General features: G+C 45.0%; 1 protein-coding gene across 1 annotated transcript in view; it reads right to left on the reverse strand.

Annotated features, from left to right (window-relative positions):
- Nucleotides 1–22,628, reverse strand: part of LOC135056233 (uncharacterized) — a 50,864-nt gene that overhangs the window by 13,169 nt on the left and 15,067 nt on the right. The window contains exons 2-3 of the mRNA XM_063961145.1: nucleotides 9,160–9,205; nucleotides 7,894–8,091 (exon numbers count right to left, since the gene is read on the reverse strand). Of these exons, the coding sequence (XP_063817215.1) occupies nucleotides 7,894–8,091; nucleotides 9,160–9,205 (244 nt within the window). The remainder of the gene's footprint in view (nucleotides 1–7,893; nucleotides 8,092–9,159; nucleotides 9,206–22,628) is intronic.

Here is a 22,628-nt window from a genome sequence, read left to right on the forward strand (position 1 = left end):
CACCCTCGGATATTGACCCTCCTAATACTCCTCCAACTCTTAATTCCCCCCGATCCTTATGGGACACTCTTACATACCCCCAAACTCCTAAAGATTCTAATAATTTGTTAACACAACCGATCACCCTATCTGAAGTCATTCAGGCCATGAAAACGTTAAAATCAGCGAAAGCACCAGGACCAGATGGCTTCAATGGAGATTTTTATAAATTATTTGACAAACGTATAGCCCCAATCTTAGTATCAGTCTTTAATTTTATCCTCTTTAATGCAGCCCCTCCCCCCTATTTTAATTCGGCAATTATCAAACTTATACTTAAACCTGGTAGAGACCCTGCACAATATGCTTCATACAGACCCATCTCCTTATTAAATTCTGACTACAAACTCCTTACAAAAATCTTAGCCACCCACCTCAACCCTATCCTCCCCTCAATAATACACCATGACCAAACAGGATTTATTAAGGGCAGACACTCACTCACAAATATCCGAAAAGTTTTGGCAGCAGTACACATGGGTAGTGAGGGAACAGGTGGGTCCAGTGGAAAAGCAATTCTATCAATTGATGCAGAAAAAGCATTTGACCTAGTACACTGGTCCCACTTGTTCCTCACTATGGAGAGATTTGGTATCCCACCCACTTTTATCTCTTTTATTAAAACACTATACACAATGTCATCCTCACAAATCTCATGCAATGGATTCCTATCTTCCCCCTTTCCAATTCAGAAGGGTACTCGGCAGGGTTGTCCCCTGTCACCACTCCTTTTTGATATAGCGATCGAACCTTTGGCTATCGCCCTTAGATCCGCATTAGATTTCACCGGCATTAAAGTCTCCTCATTAGAATTGAAAGTGTCCCTCTTTGCAGACGACATGTTACTCTTCATATCTAATCCTATTAAGTCCCTCCCAGTGATTTTAGAGATAATATCATCTTTCAGCTCGATAGCAGGTTATAAAATTAACGTTGCTAAGTCCGAAATTCTCCCCATATCTAAGCAATCTCCTGACTTCCACTCCTTACCGATACTGTCCCAATTTCGCATTAAAACCTCTCAGCTTAAATATTTAGGAGTACAGATCACTAACGATTCTCACTCCCTATATTCATCTAATTTCCCCCCCCTCCTTACAAAAATCTATTCTCAACTAGAAGGGTGGGCAAAACTCTCTCTATCGCTACTAGGTAGAGCAGCAATATTGAAAAGTGTAATTTTTCCAAAAATATACTACCCCTTACAATTATTACCATGTGTCATATCCAAACAAGACCTTAGCACCCTCGAGAAAAGAATCTCACTATTCTTATGGCAGGGCAAACGTCCTAGACTAGCTCTAAAAAAGCTATACAAACCGAAGTCAAACGGTGGTCTCAGCATCCCAAATTTTGCACTATATTCTGTCACGACTCAATTCAGGATAATAGCAGATTGGCTTATGGAAACCTCAAAATTCACTGATAAGGCGCTTGAACAATCCTTATTTTAACCATTTTCCCCAGGAGCTTTACTACACACACCTCTCCACTTAATACCTCCACACATCGCAAACCACTCCTTGTTTAGAAACACATACAACAGCTGGATCAAGCTGAGTAAAAACCTCAAATTCCCACACACATTCTCACCTTTCTGTCCATTATGGGGCAACCCCAATTTCCAAACCTCCCTAACTAATCCAATCTTCCGCCAATGGTCCCAAAAAGGCCTTAATCTAGCATCGAAACTTTTTGATCCTGGAGGCCATATACTTACCTTCTCCACCCTAAAAGACACTTATGACCTCCCTAACTCCCACTTTTATTTATATCTACAAGCTAGACATTATACAATGTCATTACCTTCACTAAGCCCCTCACTTAAAGCTACTCACCCTCTGGATACTATCTTTAAATCCTATAATAGTCATAAATCCTCAACCAAGATGCTATATGCTCTCCTAACAAATTCAGTAAATGAATTGGGTCTAACTAACCTTGTGTCTGCTTGGAGTGCCGACATCCCTGGGATTACAAGTGCCGAGATTATTGATACCTTCCAGTTTCCAAAAATTATGAAAACACTCCATTCATCTTATCTTCAAGAAGTCCACTTTAAGTCTATACACAGGATCTATATCTCCCCAGCACAAAGAAGACATATGTCTACCTCAGATCCTGGCTCTTGCTACAAATGCTCTATGGTCAATGCCAAATTCTTTCATTGTTTTTGGTCCTGCAATAAGGTGTTAAAGTTTTGGCGCAAGACTATAGCCTTTCTCAACTCTACACTACACCTAAATCAGGACCTCAATCCACTTGCCTGTATATGCCTAAACTTTAAAGATTGGAACTTTCCCAAGACAGAGAGCCCGCCCACAGCATTTCTTATCACAGTATTCACTATGGCGAAGAAGCTCATCTTGATACATTGGACACAAAAAACCGCCCCGTCTATTAGTGAACTTCGGAACAGAATCCTCCAACTAATATATTTCGACAAAAGAACACTCTCACTCAACACCGAATACTCCTTCGATTCCTTTATTAAAAAATGGGGAAAGTATATATCTACTTTAGATGACTCTACTCAACTGGACATTTGGAGGAACTTGCTGTAACCCTAGTAACCTCATTTAGTAGATCCTATATGTAATCATAGTTTATATGTATAATGCTTTAAAGTATGATCTATGTTCTACTGCTAATTCCCCCCCCCCTCCCCCTTGAGTCTGTCGTGTCCTCAACTATTGACCCTTCTCTCCTGTCTTCTTTTATTTACTCCTCTTTCATCATATACCTGCTTTTATTTTATTTTTCTTCTTCCTATTTTCACTCTCCTCTACTCATGGTTGCCTATCAAAAGTGTTACATGTCCACTTTGTGACTCACTATTATCGGAGATCCTAGAAAAATACATTTGAAGGCAACACATCATTCACACTTACTTGACTATATATGTTCAGACCAATACTCAGATATTCTTACTTCTGTTCAGGTAAATGGAGTGCAAAACCTCATGTCCCCACCTGAGGGCATTTGCTAAGCTTCATATTGTTTGATTCATATGTTACTTCTTTGTCAAAATTAATAAAAATCTTTGAAATCAAAAAGTATAAATATATATTTTTTAAACTTGTGGGATTCCCCCCAAACTCATTAACCAGTCCTTGAAAAAAGAAAAGCGGAGAAGGGTCCCCTCTATTTACCAATAACCAGCACTAGGCTGAACCAGACCAGGCTGCTCAAGCCATAGCAGGATGGGTTCAGTATGATTTGCCGATGGACGGGATGTCAGTTGTCAGTATACCGACAGCGGCATCCTGTCCATCAGAATCCTGACAGTCCCCCATTCAGTCCCCTAATCCTTATCTTTTCTCTACCCTTCCCAGTGGTGCCTAACCCTAACCCTCCCTGCTCGGTGCCTAACCCTAACCCTCCCTTCCCCGCTGCCTAAACCTAACCCTCCCCACTTAATACCTAACATCCCCTTCTAAGGGCCTAACCCTAACTCTCTCTCCCGGGTCCCTAACCTTCCCATCCCTGCTCCCTAACCCTAACAGCCCTTCTCCTGTCTAAACCTACCCCCCCCCCTTGCGGCAGGACACCAGCGCGTCCCGCTGTGAGGACGGTTGGGATGCCGGCTGTCTAATTTAACACCGGTATCCTGAGCTGCATCGGTATGTGGACGCCGGCATTACAGACAGTGCAGTTCTACTTCTTATGACACACCGAGCGCTCTCCAGCTGCGAACAGATTTACAGGCATATTTTGGTACACTCAGAATATGGTCTGTAAATGGTCCTGACAAGCCTGCTGTATGTGTATCTATACCCCCCACCACCACCACCAGTTACGGTACCTCTCCCAAATGTTGACTTCCTGTCCCTCACTTTGTGAATAAATCCTCTGTGCATGCGCATGTGCATCTCTAATTAATCGCAGTGTGGCTTGGGTGCATGCGTATTGCGTCCAACTATGAATCAGGCCCTAGATCTGCTCTCTCGTCCACTTGAGTCAAGCAAGTTGAAAATTACAGTTCTTCAAAGTATCTTTTTTTAAGACCCAGAAACATATGGCAAAAATGACATTACGTTTCACAAATGTAGCAATCCTTCACTAAACTTCCTGTCCTGCATACCGAAATCAAATCTATTGTGCTGTTCTTTTTAGAGGATGAGCATTCTATAGAAATGCTAATTGTAGCCTACTCTTTGTGCTCCACCATGCGATGGAATGTACGAGCACTGAGACACACACCGTCCAATTCTGTGGTTTGTGCTTTTGCAATGGAGATTGTAAAGACTCCAAGATCGACACAACATCAGTTGCACCATCAACATTTGCAGAAGCCTAAGGTCTACTCTAGCTACTCTTCTCAAATTCAGCTAAACATGGCCTCTGAAGCAGTGGATTTGAGGTTGGGCGTGCAGTAGCTTTCCCAGACACGCCCGTGACACTCCCATAGTATGCCCATGAAATGGGCCCTTTTTGTGCTCACTTAAGGTCACCTCCCAGTGTCCACCCTGGAATGCCTAGAGATCTCAAAGTCCTTGTCAAGTGTTAATGGTGTCATATGCAATTAGGGACGACATATGACAATTGGGTTCACACGTGTGCTGTACAATTTTCAAGTACTTTTTGCGTATGTGCAAAAACCTCCCAGTCAACTATGGAAACATCAACAGTGCGTCCATCTCTGAATCAGGCCCCGTAGGCAAGTATTCCACAAGCAACTCTGGGCCTAATTGAGATCTTATCGCAGCAGCAAATTTGTTAGCTAATGGGCAAAACCATGTGCACTGCAGGGGGGGGGGGACAGATATAACATGTGCAGAGAGAGTTAGATTTAGGTGGGGTGTGTTCAAACTGAAATCTAAATTCCAGTGAAAAAATAAAGCAGCCAGTATTTACCCTGCACAGAAACAATATAACCAACCCAAATCTAACTCTCTTTGCAAATATTATATCTGCCCCACATGCAGTGCACATGGGGGGTAATTCCAAGTTGATCGCAGCAGGAATTTTGTTAGCAGTTGGGCAAAACCATGTGCACTGCAGCACTGCAGGGGGGGGGGGGGGGCAGATATAACGTGTAGAGAGAGTAAGATTTGGGTGGGTTATTTTGTTTCTGTGCAGGGTAAATACTGGCTGATTTATTTTTACACTGCAATTTAGACTGCAGATTGAACACACCACACCCAAATCTAACTCTCTCTGCAAATGTTATATCTGCCTCCCCCTGCAGTGGACATGGTTTTGCCCAACTGCTAACAAAATTCCTGCTGCGATCATCTTGGAATTACCCCCATGGTTTTGCACATTAGCTAACAAATTTGCTGCTGCGATCAGATCTGAGTTACCCCCCTATCTTGGCCTGTAAACCATGTTCTTTTTGTGCAAGGAGTCATAAAATAAACAACAGTTTTGCACATTCCCAAATCTATTCCACTGGACAAAATTGACACAGTACTGTATGGGTAAACCAGAGCTAGCTGTTACAAATGAAATAAAGTCTTGTTCCTGTTTATAAAATGCCGGTCGCTTAACACTCTGGTTTTCTGTACTGAGTTATAGATGCAATCTGTGTTGGACACAATGGAACTATACATGTATAGTTGTTCTGTATATAATTGTATATGCTACCTATTGCTAAATTTTTATGTGATTTTATTTTTGTTTAACAAATTTATAAACACATACTGTAATTTAAACTGTGTTATAAAGGCAATTTAAATGAACAGGAATTAATTATACACTGAAAGCAGTTTTAGAAAAGTTACTTGATCTGTTTTAAAAATACAGTATACAGATACATCATTTAGACAGGCCATGATGAGATTTAATAGTATATGACTTAATCCTTCAATAAAGATACTATATATTTTAAGTCTTGGTAAAATAAACATAAAATGAAGCACATATCTATGTTAGTACTACAGTATATATTAATGATATACTACTTTTTAAGGAGCTCATGGTAAATTGCACTAAAACATTGCCTAAATCGCAAGTGCGAAATATGCCCCTCAAAAAGATACATTATGCTCAGAGGCTGATAAGAATTATTCCAGCAGTGCAAATGTACATTAGCATTTGTGTGTATTTTACTCTTGGAGAGAACAGATTACATTCACCTGGTGCACGCCTGGCGATGTGACTTCACAGTGGGAGTAGTACTGCAAGTGCACAATATAATTTGTTTCTGGATAGTGTTATTAATAATGGGAGACAATCAATTTGGCGGCTGTTGGGATCCCAGCGGTCAGGATACCGACGCCGGAATCCCGCCAGTCGGCAATGCCGCCAGCCGGAATACTATCTCACAGGGACTATTTCCACTCGTGGGTGTCCACGAGTGGGAACAGATCCTGTGGCGAGCGCAGTGAGCCATCATGCCTGCAAGTGAACCCGCAAGGGGACTTGTACCGCTCGTCCCTCTGCCGGCATACTGGCAGGTGGCATGCCCGCTGTCAGGATACTGACAGCTGGCATCCCGTCCGGCGGGAATACATATGTATTCCTTAATAACTAATAAAAGTCACAATTACCATATAAATGGAAATTTGGACAAGGAACAAAGACAAAGTATTAATTAACATCAAATCAATACATGCATCCATTGCGTGCCCCTTTGGCCACCTATCCCTTAAATATCTGCCTTGCCATTTTGCCTGTGTCAGATATAGGGGTCTATTTACTAAGTCTTGGATGGAGATAAACTGGACGAAGATAAAGTACCAGCAAACCAGCTCCTAACTGTCATTTTTCAAACCCAGCCTGTGACATGGCAGTTAGGAGCTGATTGGCTGGTACTTTATCTCCGTCCACTTTATCTCCATCCAATGCTTAGTAAATAGACCTCTTAATTCCTGTACTGTAGTGATAATCTGAGCTCCTTATCGGTTTGGTGTTTTGATTCCTGGGAGTAAATTTTACTAAACTTTGATTTTGGATTCAGTTTTATAAATCAATAAAATCAACTGAAATTGATTCTAATCGAACTGCTAAATCCCTTAAAAAATCCTTCATTTACTAATATTCGATTTTGTATTCAAGTTTCAAGTCAAATTCGATTTTGGTTGGTTGATTATAATAAGGGATCTGAACATGAAATCGAATGCAAAATCAAACACAACTCCCTCATTGCTTCCTATTGGGCCAAATGTATCGCATGCACACTAATTAACGGGAAAAATTGGAAACACTTGGTACACACTCTAGAAAACTGTGAGTGAATGTGAAATGGAGTTATTTTAGTTTTCCTAACCATACAAAACTAATGTTTGTTGTTTAATGTTAGACAAGCATACAAGTTTAAAGTGATTATTTTTGGCCCATTCAAAATTAGAACATTACCAAAAAAGTGTTGTAGGCAAATGGTGGTCACAACAAATATTGATTTGATCAATATTTCTCTTCTGTTCATTTACTTTGCATTTTGTTAATTGTTACAAATAAACTTTTTACAATTCTATTTTTGAAACATACTCTACTACTCTCCTGGAACAGCCAAAAGGCTCCAGAATATTGGGTGGTACTGCCATCCTCCTGGAAGAGTGGACAAGTCTCCCACATGACGCTCCCCTCTCTCCATCTGCCCACCGCCACCTGCACACGATTAGCGCTCAATTGTGTCATTGTAGCCCCACCCTCTGCTTTTCAATGTTAATAATGTAGGCATTTCAAAGCAGGAGGATATAATGATGTGTCGCGTCTCTAAAACCCCCTTCCTGTGTGTTCTGGCTACTTCCTCCCAAAAGGAGCAACCTTAAAGTAGGCAACTATGTTTTGAAAGCAATCTTACATTGCAGCATTTTTTCCACACCTGCCTAAAAGTTTTACACAGTATTGTGTATATACTACATACATTGTATATTGTATAGTACACTGCAAATCATTTCCACTTACTATGCTTTGTCTTCAGTGTCTCTATGCAACTGGCGAGGCCCGCAGAAGTGTTGCCATTTTTCAGTTGAGATAAACAGTCTTTCATCGTCACATAGTAATCCACCTGTTTATTGTACAGCTCAGCAATTTCCGAAAACTTCTCATCATGTATCGCCACATTTACTTTCTTTACAACTAGTTTGTTGCCTTTCTCCAGAACTACGAGAAGACCAGAAGAATGAGATGAGGCTTTGTGTTGATAGAAAAGTGTGTGGTGGAGATAAAGGGGGTCATTCTGAGTTGTTCGCTCGTTATTTTTTTCTCGCAATGGAGCGATTAGTCGCTAATGCGCATGCGCAATGTCCGCAGTGTGACTGCGCCAAGTAAATTTGCTATGCAGTTAGGTTTTTTACTCACGGCATTACAAGGTTTTTTCTTCGTTCTGGTGATCGTAATGTGATTGACAGGAAGTGGGTGTTTCTGGGCGGAAACAGGCCGTTTTATGGGAGTGTGTGAAAAAACGCTACCGTTTCTGGGAAAAACGCGGGAGTGGCTGGAGAAACGGAGGAGTGTCTGGGCGAACGCTGGGTGTGTTTGTGACGTCAAACCAGGAACGGCAAGCACTGAACTGATCGCAGATGCCGAGTAAGTCTGGAGCTACTCAGAAACTGCTAAGAAGTGTCTACTCGCAATTCTGCTAATCTTTCGTTTGCAATTTTGATAAGCTAAGATTCACTCCCAGTAGGCGGCGGCTTAGCGTGTGCAAAGCTGCTAAAAGCAGCTTGCGAGCGAACAACTCGGAATGACCCCCAAAGACTGTATACTGTACAATAACTTTTACTTTACAGAATTCTGCCACCATTTAATAACTTTTATTTTTATTGAATGTTTATTATTAAATGTTTTTTGTTATCTTTTATCAAAAGATATTTACGGGACATCCCTCCCAAATAAAGCATTTTAGGGAACTACCCGGAAATACTAATAGGAAATTAGTGGCCTCATGAAGCCTCTTCCCTTCCCAAATATTGATATGGTTCTCAGCTATGGAGTGTTAAACCCCTGGATGTAAGGTAAGTAATGAATCTGCATTTTGATTGCTCCACTTCATTTATTGCAAAGTTCTAAAGCGCCAGGATAAAAGTAACAGGACATTTTTACTGTAAAGTTGGGTGTTATGATATGTATCTTATGCATTGAGGCACTAGAAAATAAATATACTGATAGTTTTTCTGTTGGCAGATGCTAGAGAAAGGACATTACAGAAAAGCAATAGAAATGACATACCTATCACTTGCTTCTGGATTCTGGATCCACTGGATAAGGGTTCTTGCTGCAAATATAAAGATACATGTTTTTAACAGGGGTGTGATAGGAAATGCTGGCGTTTGGGTTCGGGATGACTTTTAGAATGCAGACAAGGGATGGGGTAATTAATTTACTCCTCCTCTGCACCCTACCCTGATCCACCTGGGATGGTGGCTATGGCTAAGATAGTGGGGGTGGCAGCTACGGCTAATCACAGGGAGTGGCGGCTAAGGCTAAGACTCGTGAAGGGGGTGTGTCGGATAGGGCTAGGGCTAAGCCCCCCTGTAGTGCATCTTCAAGTATGAAGCAGTGCCGCTCACTGATTTTATACCAGCATTAGTATCTGCCTCAAGCTAGGTGTAAGAGAACTGTCAGAAACAGGCTTCCATTCACATGACTCAGAATTGCACAAAGCTTTAGCTACATGCCCAAGACACTTCCAGGAGACAGATCTCTTGCATGTTGCTGCCCAGTTTCAGCCCATTTCATGCAAAGTGAGATCTGGCAGAAATGTGTCCATCATTGGAATTGATCATATTTATGCAAAAACTGCATAACTTGCTTCTGCATATGTGCTGTAAAACTTGGGATTTATAAAATGAGGAAAGGTCCATCTGACTCAGAATCAGGCCCGTTCGGAGAAGGACTAATCATAAGGTTTAGAGCCATAAATGTCATCATATTATCACTCTTGCAAAATACAGTATATGGCAGTATACTGAAAAGCAGAAAAACAGTGCTTCATAACATAACATAACAGTGCTTCATAAATATCAATCCCTTTATCCAGATAAGAAATGATGCAACAGCAGTTTCTGCATTATTTACGTAAAGTTACTTTTTACCAAGTAATTAGTACAGGACTGCGCTAGATAAATGATAGAAGCTGATTGATTGCTTTCCAACGTCTCCACTTTATCTCTATCTAAGGGTTGATAGATTGGAGCAGAGGTAAGGTTTTTTTTCTTCAAATTACTGTATTTAAAAATTAAAAAAGTGACTATATCACTTGCATATCATGGAAGTATAAAATATAACAAAAAAGGAGATTTATGGTAGACTTACCATAGTTAAATCTCTTTCTGCGAGGTACACTGGATTCCACAGAAAATAACATCGGGGGTGTAGAGTTGGATATTGACACAAGGCACCAACAGCTAAAGCGTTGACTGTTCCCAGGATGCATTGCACCGCCTCCTCTATAGCCCCCTCCAGGCACTGGAGCTCAGTTTCGTTAACTAGTCCAATGCGGTAGCAGATAAAAGAGATGGCAAATGTTAGTCACATAGAATCACATTCTCACGACAGGAGAAGGGACCAGCGGCTAATGCCATACAAACCCAAAGAAGCTAAGTGTGTCAGGGTGGGCGCCCTGTGGAATCCAATGTACCTCGCAGAAAGAGATTTAACTATGGTAAGTCTACCATAAATCTCCTTTTCTGCAGCGGGGTACAGTGGTATTCCACAGGGACTAACATCGAGGGTGTCCTAAAGCAGTTCCTCATGGGAGGGGATGCACTGTAGCGGGTACAAGAACCCAGTGTCCAAAGGAAGCATCCTGGGAGGCGGTAGTATCGAAGGCATAGAACATGATGAACGTGTTCACAGAGGACCACGTAGCTGCCTTGCACAATTGTTCAGCGGACGTGCCTCGGCAGGGCCACCCAAGAAGGTCCAACAGACCGAGTAAAATGGGCTTTGATAGCAGCAGGAGCTAGAAGACCAGCCTGTGCATAGGCTTGTGCAATCACCATTCTGATCCATCTGGCCGAGGTCTTATTCGCAGGCCAGCCACATTTGTGAAAACCAAAAAGTACAAAAAAGGTATCTGACATCCTGAGGGAGGCAGTCCTCTCTACGTAAATACGGAGGGCCCGTACCACATCCAAAGACCACTCTTGGAGGACAAACCAGATGAGATAAAGGCCGGAACCACAATCTCTTGGTTAAGATGAAAATATGATACCACCTTAGGTAGATAACCAGGGCGAGTTCGAAGAACTGCCCGGTCACGGTGAAAAATCAGAAAGGGTGGACGACAGGACAAAGCGCCTAAGTGCGACACCCTCCTAGCAGTGGCAATAGCCAATAAAAACACAACCTTAAGTATAAGACATTTAAGGTCCACAGACTCAAGAGGTTTGAATGGAGACTCTTGCAGGGCATTTAAGACAACAGACAGATTCCATGGAGCCACAGGAGGGACATAGGGAGGCTGAATCCTTAAAACACCCTGAGTGAAAGTATGAATGTCAGGAATAGATGCAATTTTTCTTCGAAACCACACCAACAAGGCAGATATATGAACCTTGAGGGAGGCCAGACGAAGGCCTTGTTGCAGAAGAGCCAAAAGCCTAGAAGTTCTGAGTGAATAGGCATCATAATTCTTAGCAGCACACCATGTGAGTAACAGTTCCAGACCCTGTAATAAATCCGTGCAGGTTTGCGGGCCTTAAACATAGTTTGAATAACTGCCTCAGAGAATCCCTTGGCCCTCAGGAGTGAAGCTTGAAGAGCCACGCCATCAAAGCCAGTCTAGCCAGGTCCAGATAGACACAAGGGCCCTGAACGAGGAGGTCTGGGCATTGAGGAAGTAGAAGAGGACGCTTTATCGATAGACCCTGCAGGTCTGAGAACCAATGCCGTCTGAGCCACGCTGGAGTGACTAGAATTAGTATTCGTTTTTCTTGCTTGAACTTCCGAAGTACCCTGAGCAGGAGTGACACTGGAGGGAACATATATGGCAGCCCAAAGTTCTATAGAATTGCCAGTGCGTCCACGAACACTGCTTGAGGATCCCTTGTCCTTGATCTGAAGACAGGAACCTTGTGATTGTGTCGAGACACCATCAGGTCTACATCTGGTAGGCCCCACTTGTCCACTAGGAGTTGAAAGACTTCCGGATGAAGACTCCACTCTCCAGCATGTACGTCCGGACGACTGAGGAAATCCGCTTCCCAGTTGAGGACTCCGCGGATGAACACTGCCGATATTGCTGGCAGATGGCGTTCCGCCCAACGGAGGATTTTTGATACTTTCAGCATTGCCTTGCAGCTTCGAGTGCCGCCTTGATGATTTATGTACGCCACCGTGCTGGCGTAGTCTGATTGTACTTGAACAGGCCTGTTCTGTACTAGAGGCAGGGCCAGTGTCAACGCATTGAACACCGCCCCCCAATTCCAGAATGTTTATCGGGAGGAGAGACTCCTCCCTCGTCCACCAATCCTGGAGAGAGTGTTGCTCCAACACCGCGCCCCAAACCCTGCAGACTGGCATCCGTTTTCAGTAGGACCCAGTTGGAGATCCAGAAAGGACGACCCCTGCTCAACTGTTGGTCATGTAGCCACCTGCTCAGTGACAGACGAACCTCCGGAGTCAAGGAGATCATTTGAGACCTGATCCTATGAGGCAGGCCGTCCCACTTGGAAAGAATTGACCTCTGCAGAGGGCGTGAATGAAATTGAGCGTATTCTACCATGTCGAAAGCCGACACCATGAGGCCTAGTACTTGGATTGCCGAGTGCATCGACACTCCTGGACGAGAGAGGAAATATCTGATCCTATCCTGAAGTTTCAGGATTTTCTCTGGAGACAAAAAAAAATCATTGGTTGTGTGTGTCCAGTAGTGCCCCCAGGTGCACCATGCTTCGAGCAGGGACCAGTGAGGACTTTTTCCAGTTGATGAGCAACCCATGAGCTTGTAGGAATTGGACCATCAGTTCCATATGACTGAGGAGAAACAGGATCGAATAGTAACCCCTGCCTCTCTGAGACAGAGGTACCGCCACTGCTACTCCTATATCCAGGAGGGATTGTACAACCAAGTGTAGAGTTTGCACCTTTAACAGATCCGTTGTGCAAAACTGGCAAGGGGGACGTCTCTTGAAAGAGATTGTGTACCCGTGAGAGACAACTTCCCGCACCCAGGCATCCAAAATGGTCTTTAACCAGGCCTGGGCAAACTGCAGAAGTCGGCCTCCCACCCTGGGGTCCCCCAGGGGGAGGCACGTCCCGTCATGCAGCAGGCTTGTCTTGTTTGGAAGCAGGCTGATGGGCGGCCCAGGATTGTTTAGATTTAGGCTTAGTGGTTTTGGAAGCAACGAGCCTGTCCCAGATACGCCTGACCCTTTGCTTTTCCTGGAGGTCGAAAGGAATGAAAGGTGGTACTCTTAGCCTTCGGAACAGAAGGATTAGTATTCGGGAGACACTCAGTCTTGGCATTAGCCAAATCAGTTACAATTTTGTTCAGATCCTCCCCAAATAGGATGTCTCCCTTAAAAGGGAGCACCTCCAAGGTCTTTTTTGAGTCCAGGTCCACCTTCCAGGACCTCAACCACATAATTCGACGAGCCAGGATAGACGTAGTAGATGCCTTGGCCACCATTACACCTGCATCAGAGGCCGCCTCCTGAATATAGTGGGAGACTGTGGTAATATAAGACAGATATTGTCTGGCAGTGTCAGAAAAATCCTGTGGCAGCTAATCCTCAATTGCCTAAACCTATGCTTCAATACTTTTCGCAGCCCAGGAGGCTGCCATAGTGGGTCTCATAAGCGTGCGCAGCACATTTTATTAGGGGGTGCACTTTTGGAGGGATGTGTATAGCACCGCTTTTTGGGCGTGTCCAGCACCATCTATTGACGGTCAACGCAATATCAAATATCCACCCTTGTACCAATCCTAATATGTCAGATGTTGTGGTGTGCACCAAACAAACACCCCTGATGGCACTCACTGCAATTACACTGCTCCTCCTCAGCCTGGTCTGGCTCCCTCTCTCTTTCCCCTGCAAGCTGCAGTCATTCACTGACACTGACAGTCGCAGACTAGTTACTGCTGCTGCTGGAAAAACGCATTATGGGGGTAATTCTGAGTTGATCGCAGCAGGAATTTTGTTAGCAGTTGGGCAAAACCATGTGCACTGCAGGGGACATTGCTCCACAATGCCATCAGCATTTTGTGGAAATAGGTGCATTTATATTTATGTGTTGTCCTCAGTTTGGAAATCAACCCATTGACATCACCTGCGCTCTATTCTAATTTACGGTATGAACTGCTGTAGTCAATAAGGGACCTACAGTTATTTTCTTAGATATGCTTTAATGCATTGCTAGACTGAGTAAATGTGTTTACATGACAATAATATTATTTTAGTCCTTCAACATTTAATATGGGAGTTGCTGTGACATCATGTGTCCTGCTAATGTGTACGGAGTAAGTAATCCACATAGGGGGTAATTCGAAGTTGATCGCAGCAGGACATTTTTTAGCAGTTGGGCGAAACCATGTGCACTGCACGGGGGGCAGATATAACATTTGCAGTGAGAGTTACATTTGGGTGGGTTATAGTGTTTCTGTGCAGGGTAAATACTGGCTGCTTTATTTTGACACTGCAAATTAGATTGCAGATTGAACACACCACACCCAAATCTAACTCTCTCTGCACATGTTATATCTGCCTCCCCTGCAGTGCACATGGTTTTGCCCAACTGCAAACAAAATTCCTGCTGCGATCAACTTGGAATTACCCCCTATGTGTCAATGCTGCTGCCGACCTCCTGCCAGTATTGAATTTGTCTTCCTAAGAAGAACGCTGGCTGCAGCTGCTCCTCATCAGTGGCGGGCGTTGGCATAGAATAGAAGGAGAGAGGTGGGCGTGTGACGGGTGTGACAGGTGGGCGTGAGAGCAGCATGATGTCATCACGTCACGTCACGATGTTTTTGTACATTGAGGTGGAGCCGGGAATTTGAAAGCCGGTGGCAGTGGCACCCTTGATTAACCCAGGCGTCCAGTCAGTAATGCAGTCCTGACAGGGTGCAGTGCAGAGGGGACAGTGATCAGCATGCTCGGCGATCGCTGCATCAGGCATGTGAGATCAGGTTGCCGGACATTAGGGGGTGCCTGTGCGCACCAGGCACCCCCCCTGCGCACACCTATAGTGGGTCTATGTACAGCGCCAGTAAGGGAGTAAATAGACTTTAGGCATCCCTCCACACGCTTATCTGTCGGTTCCTTCAGTGAGGTGACAGTGGTGACAGGCAGAGTAGATGACACCACAAGACGGGCGACATGAGAGTCCACCGGCGGTGGAGTTTACCATTTGTTACTCAACTCCGCAGGGGTAGGATAATCAGCTAGCATCTTTTTAGACAGGGATAATTTCTTTCCTGGAGACGACAAGGATTCCTGACATACAGTATGTCAATTAATATGGTAAGACTATGGTAAGACTATGGTCAAAATATGGTAAGACTACTTTAGTAACCTTCTGACATTTGAACTTATCAGGTTTCTTAGACGCAGTAGGAGGCTCAATGTCATCATCTATTTGAAGAATTAGCTTACTAGCCTCCACTAGGTCAGGAACATCAACCTGGGTTGTAGATTCCTCATCATAAGCAACTGTATCAGTGTCTGACGGATCAGTATATTCCCCATCCTCATCGGAAGAATTATCCAAAATATTAGTGGATTGTGAGGAAGAAATGGTCCGTTTAGATGACCCCTTGGTCCCAGAGGAGTGTGAGGTAGACTTTTGTCTAACCAAAGATTGATTTAATTGTTGTAATTGGGTAGACAAAGTATCCGCCCAGGGCGGATTAACTACAGGGACAACATGTGACTGCAATGGCACAGGAGGTCCCACAGGGGGCGTAAGACGTGTCACAAGTGTAGTCAGCAGACTTGAGAACGCTGCCCAGGGTGGGTGCTGATTGGCCACAGGTGCTGTAGGTTGAGTGGGTGTATGGCACTCAGCGCCTGAACCAGCAGCTAAAACTTCCCCCTCAGGTAAATCCGTGGTGCAAGAACTGCAGGATGCAGAAGCGTACGCGGATTTCCCACCCTGTGTAGCAGACATTATAAGGAATGTAGCCTTAGGGCGTAACAGTACAATATAGCCAGACAAACACAATACCTGCTATATAACCCCCTATGTTATGTGACCGTAAACACAGTACACAAAACAGGATTTAAGCGGTCTGAGGTGACTGAAACTCTAAGTAAAAATACCCAATCGTATATTCTGTGAAACACTATATAAATATATATGGGACCCTGACGCACTTTGCCCCTCAGGGTACATAATATAGTGATAGCAATATATGATAAAGGAGAACGGAATCCCACACTACATGAGTGAAAATGGCGGTGACGCGCGGCTCCTTATATAGAATACGAATCTCGCGAGAATCCGACAGCGGGATGATGACGTTCGGGCGCACTCGGGTTAACCGAGCAAGACGGGAAGATCCGAGGCTGCCTCGGAACCGTGTAAAATGGGTGAAGTTCGGGGGTGTTCGGATCTCGAGGAACCGAACCAGCTCATCACTAGTGTTTACATGTATATGTCTGTGTGTGTGTATCTGTATGTGTGTGTGTGTTTATGTGTAAATGTGTTTGTGCGTAAATGTATATATATGTCTGTGTGCATATGTGTGTTTATGTGTATACATGTATGTGTGTGTTTATGTGTATATATCTTTGTATACAGTATGTGTGAATATATATGTGTGTGTTTATGTATCTATGTATATGTATATGTGTATGTCTGTGTGTATATGTATGTGTGTATGTCTGTGTATATCTGTGTGTATATTTGTGTGTGTATGTGTATATACTGTATCTGTGTATACTGTATGTGTATGTTTATGTATGTCTGTGTGTATACTTCTGTTTATGTGTGTATATATCTGTGTATATGTCTGTTTTTGTATGTCTGTGTATTTCTGTGTGTATATATGTATATATCTGTGCATACTGTATGTGCGTTTATGTATAGCTGTGTGTGTATATGTGTGTGCTTATGTGTGTATATGTGTATATATCTGTGTATATGTGTATATATCTGTGTATATGTGTGTTTATGTATGTCTGTGCCTAAATGTGTGTATGTATGTATGTATGTATGTATTTATGTATGTATGTGTGGTGGTGGGTGGGGGCGCCATGACACGACCCAGCTCCGGGTGTCATGTCTCCATGCTACGCCTCTGCATACCATAGACAACTTTCTTGTTGTCTCTCCTCATTGTCTGGTCTTGTCAGACAGATAGAAACATACACATAGAGATTTATGGTAATAAATTACTGTTGATAAATCTCTTTCTCTGCGAGGTACACTGGGCTCCACAGGGAATGACATTGGGGTGTAGAGTAGGATCTTGATCCGAGGCACCAACAGGCTAAAAGCTTTGACCTTCTTCCCAGAATGCATAGTGCCGCCTCCTCTATAACCCCGCCTCCGTGCACAGGAGCTCAGTTTTTGTTAACCAGTCCAATGCAGTAGCAGGTAAAAGAGACGACAACCGTTAGTAGCCACATACTCTACATTCTCACAACAGGAGAAAGTGTCAGCGGCTAATGCCATATCAACCCAAAGAAGCTAAGTGCGTCAGGGTGGGCGCCCTGTGGAGCCCAGTGTACCTCGCAGAAAGAGATTTAACAATGGTAAGTTCTTACCATAAATCTCATTTTCTGCTGCGGGGTACACTGGGCTCCACAGGGAATGACATTGGGGATGTCCTAAAGCAGTTCCTCATGGGAGGGGACGCACTGTAGCGGGCACAAGAACCCGGCGTCCAAAGGAAGCATCCTGGGAGGCGGAAGTATCGAAGGCATAGAACCTTATGAACGTGTTCACTGAAGACCACGTAGCCACCTTGCTCAATTGTTCAAGGGACGCACCACGGCAGGCCGCCCAAGAAGGTCCAACAGACCGAGTAGAATGGGCCTTGATGGTAGCAGGAACTGGAAGGCCAGCCTGTACATAAGCATGTGCAATCACCATTTTAATCCATCTGGCCAGGGTCTGCTTGTGAGCAGGCCAGCCATGTTTGTGAAAACCAAACAATACAAAGAGAGAATCAGACTTCCGAAGAGATGCAGTTCTCTTCACATAGATACGGAGAGCCCGTACCACATCCAAAGACTGCTCTTTGGAAGAAAAGTCAGGAGAGGCAAAGGGTGGAACCACAATCTCCTGATTAAGATGGAAAGAAGACACCACCTTAGGCAAGTACCCGGGGCGTGTTCTAAGAACCGCACAGTCATGGTGAAAAATCAGATATGGGGAACTATAAGACAAAACACCCAGATCCGACACCCGTCTAGCAAAGGCAATAGCCAGCAGAAACAATACCTTAAGAGAAAGCCACTTAATGTCTGCAGATTCAAGGGGCTCAAACGGAGACCCTTGCAATGCCTCCAGAACCACCGACAAGTCCCAAGGAGCAACAGGCGGGACATAAGGAGATTGAAGCGCAGCACACCCTGAGTGAACGTATGAACATCAGGTAAAGTCGCAATTTTTCTCTGGAACCAAACCGACAAGGCAGAAATATGAACTTTGATGGAGGACAGACGAAGGCCCAAGTCCAGAACCTGTTATAGAAAGGCCAAAAGTTTGACCGTACTAAACTTGTAAGCATCCTGATTGTTAGTGGCGCACCAAGCAAAGTAAGAATTCCAGACCCTATGATAAATCCAAGTAGAAGCCGATTTCCGGGCTTTCCAGATAGTTTGAATGACCGCCTCAGAAAATCCTTTGGCCCTCAAAAGGGAAGCTTCAAAAGCCACGCCGTCAAAGCCAGCCGGGCCAGATCCTGAAGACACAAGGGTCCTGAATGAGGAGGTCTGGTCATTGTGGAAGCAGAAGAGGACGCTCTAACAAGAGACCCTGTAGGTCTGAGAATCAATGCCATCTGGGCCACGCTGGAGTGATCAGAAGTAGGATTCCTCCTTGTTGCTTGAATTTCCTTTATACTCTGGGCAGGAGTGACACTGGAGGGAACACGTAGGTCAGATGAAAGTTCCATGGAATTACCAGTGCATCCACGAACGCTGCTTGAGGATCCCTTGTCCTTGCTTCGAAGATCGGAACCTTGTGATTGTGTCGAGACGCCATCAGGTCTACATCTGGGAGGCCCCACTTGTCCAATAGGATTCGAAATACTTCTGGATGGAGGCTCCACTCTCCGGCGTGTACGTCCTGATGACTGAGGAAGTCCGCTTCCCAGTTTAGGACCCCCCGGAATGAACACTGCTGATATGGCTGGCAGATGGCGTTCTGCCCACTGAAGGATTCTTGATACTTCCCTCATTGCCATGATGCTGCAAGTGCCGCCTTGATGATTTATGTACGCCACCGTGGTGGCGTTGTCTGATTGTACTTGAACAGGTCTGTTCTGTATTAAATGCTGGGCCAAGTTCAGAGCATTGAACACTGCCCGCAGTTCCAGAATGTTATTGGGAGTAGAGACTCCTCCTTGGTCCACCGACCCTGAAGGGAGTGTTGCTCCAACACCGCACCCCAACCTCTCAGACTGGCATCCGTCGTCAGAAGGACCCAGTTGGAGATCCAGAAGGGACGATCCCTGATCAATCGTTGGTCCTGAAGCCACCAGCTCAGTGACAGGCGGACCTCCGTAGACAAGGAGATCATGTGAGACCTGATCCGGTGAGGCAGGCCATCCCACTTGGCAAGAATCAATTTCTGTAGAGGGCAGGAATGAAATTGTGCGTACGCCACCATGTCGAAAGCCGACACCATGAGACCTAGCACTTGCATCATTGAATGTATCGACACTTGCGGACGAGATAGGAAGTATCGAATCCTGTCCTGAAGTTTCAGGACCTTCTCCTGAGACAAGAACAACCACTGGTTGTGAGTGTCTAACAATGCCCCCAGGTGCACCATGCTCTGAGCAGGGACCAGGGAAGATTTCTTCCAGTTGATGAGCCACCCGTGGTCTTGCAGAAACTGGAGCGTCAGATCCAGATGGCGTAGGAGAATTTCTGGGGAATTTGCCAGGATCAACAAGTCGTCCAGATATGGCAGGATCCTGACCTCTTGACAGCGGAGTACAGCCGCTATTACCGCCATGACCTTGGTGAAGACTCACGGAGCCTTGGTGAAACCAACAGGTAATGCCCGAAATTGGTAATGGAGGTTGCCAACTGCAAACCTCAGGTACTGCTGATGCGACACTGCAATGGGAATAAGCAGGTAAGCATCCTGTATGTCAAGGGAGACCATATAATCCCCAGGTTCCAAGGCCAGAACAATAGAGCGAAGAGTTTCCATACGAAACTTGGAGACCCTCACAAATTTGTTCAATGACTTGAGGTTGAGAATGGGCCGAGAGGACCCATTCGGTTTCGGGACTAGGAACAGCGGTGAATAGTACCCCTTGCCTCTCTGAGCCAGAGGCACCTGTACTACCACTCCTGTGTCCAGGAGGGACTGTACTACCGAATGAAGAGTTTTGCCTTCACCTCATCCGAAGGGACATCTGTCAGGCAAAATCGATGAGGGGGATGATTCTTGAAGGATACGGCGTAACCTTGAGTGACGACTTCCCGTACCCAGGCATCGGAAGTGGTCTTCAACCAGTCCTGGGTAAACCCTAGAAGTCGGCCCCCCACCCTGGGATCCCCCAAAGGGAGGCCCGCCACGTCATGCAGCAGGCTTATCAGTTTTGGAAGGAGGCTGACGGTAACCCAGGCCCGTTTAGGTTTGGGCTTATTGGGTTTGGAAGTGCAAGCCTGTTTCGGGTATGCCTGACCCTTTGCTTTCCCTGAAGGAGGAAAGGAGCGAAAGGAAGTATTCTTATCCTTCGGTACCGAGGAAGCAGTACTAGGTAGACAAGCTGTTTTAGCAGAGACTAAGTCAGCCACTATCTTATTGAGGTCTTCTCCAAAAAGAATGTCTCTCTTAAAAGGGAATACATCCAGGGTTTTCTTAGAGTCCAGATCTACAGACCAGGACCGCAACCAGAGAATCCGGCGAGCCAAAATGAACGTAGTAGAAGCTTTGGCCACCAGAATACCGGCATCAGAAGCCGCCTCCTTAATGTAATGAGAAGCTGTGACAATATACGATAGACATTGTCTAGCATGATCAGAAACGTTGGAAGGCAGCTCAGCTTCCAACTCCTGAGCCCACGCTTCATTAGCCTCTGCAGCCCAAGTCGCTGCAATGGTGGGCTGAAGCGCAGCACCTGCTAGGGTGTAAATCACCTTTAAACAACCCTCCACACGCTTATCCATAGGTTCTTTCAGAGACGTGACGGTAGTAACAGGCAGAGCTGAGGATACCACCAACCGCGCCACTTGCGAATCCACTGGCGGGGATGTCTCCCAATTTTTACTTAGCTCCGCCGCGAGGGGAAAGCGAGCCAGCATCTTCTTGTGAGGCGTGAATTTCTTCCCTGGATTTTCCCAGGATTTCCCAGGATTGTGTATTAGCACAAACAGAGAGTTCCAGAGGTATATGGTGACTAAAAATCACAGAGAAAAATACACAATAAGTATATCTTGTGAAACACCTATATTAAGTAATAATCCTGATGCATTTAGCCCCCTCAGGTTATAGAATATAGGTATAGCAATCTGAGTGAGATACACGAAATGGAGGTCACACAGCAGCTATATGCACACACACATAGTCACATTGGGGGTCATTCCGAGTTGATCGCTCGCTAGCAGTTTTTAGCAGCCGTGCAAACGCTATGCCGCTGCCCACTGGGAGTGTATTTAAGCTTAGCAGAAGTGCGAACGGTTGTATTGCAGAGCACCTGCAAAAATTTTTGTTTAGTTTCACAGTAGCTCAAAACCTGCTTAGCGCTTGCGATCACTTCAGACTATTCAGTTCCGGATTTGACATCATACACCCGCCCAGCGTTCGCCCAGCCACGCCTGCGTTTTCCCTGGCACGCCATGTGCAGAATTGCCATTTTTTAGCCTGATCGCTGCGCTGTGAACAAATGCAGCTAGTGATTAACTCGGAATGACCCCCACTGTACAATGCAGAAATTATGACATGCAATAAAACCGCACTGGACTAGCAATACAGAGTAATACTAAGTATAGCTATATACTCAATAGATATAACAATGCACAGTAAAGAATGGATGTATATCACAGGGTACTTGTACTAAATAACCCTGACTAAATGTACTTTTTCTTAACTAACACTGTCAACAGACATGTAGAATACTTATGTGTCCTGTAAAATGCACAGCGCTGACATGCAGGCGGCTTTACAGAGGATGATTTGCCCAAACAGTCCCAGCTTGTCCTAATGGCACCCAAACGCTGACAGGGAGTGAGGGAGAGAAAGATATGCAGCTCCAGGGTGGGAACATTTACTCTAAATGGCGCCCTGGGGCTGGGGGAGGGGCTACAGGTCAGAGCCTTATCCCCTTGCTGGACTTCACCACCGGGTACTGTGGGCCTTAGCAAACGGATTTTTGAGAGAATCCGACCTGTGCCCTTGCCCTGGTGGTCTAGTGGGGTCCCTGTACTGCCACAGTGTCGACGCCAGCGTGCACGGCCCGCCTCCCACCGGCCGCGCCGGATCGCGGTTTACATCGGGTTCCGCCTGCGGACCCACTTACCTCCTCCCTGAATGCGGCCACGCGATCCTAGAGAGCTGCGGTGGTGTGT

The sequence above is a fragment of the Pseudophryne corroboree genome, chromosome 3 (assembly GCF_028390025.1).
Source record: "Pseudophryne corroboree isolate aPseCor3 chromosome 3, aPseCor3.hap2, whole genome shotgun sequence".
Lineage (NCBI taxonomy): Eukaryota > Metazoa > Chordata > Amphibia > Anura > Myobatrachidae > Pseudophryne > Pseudophryne corroboree.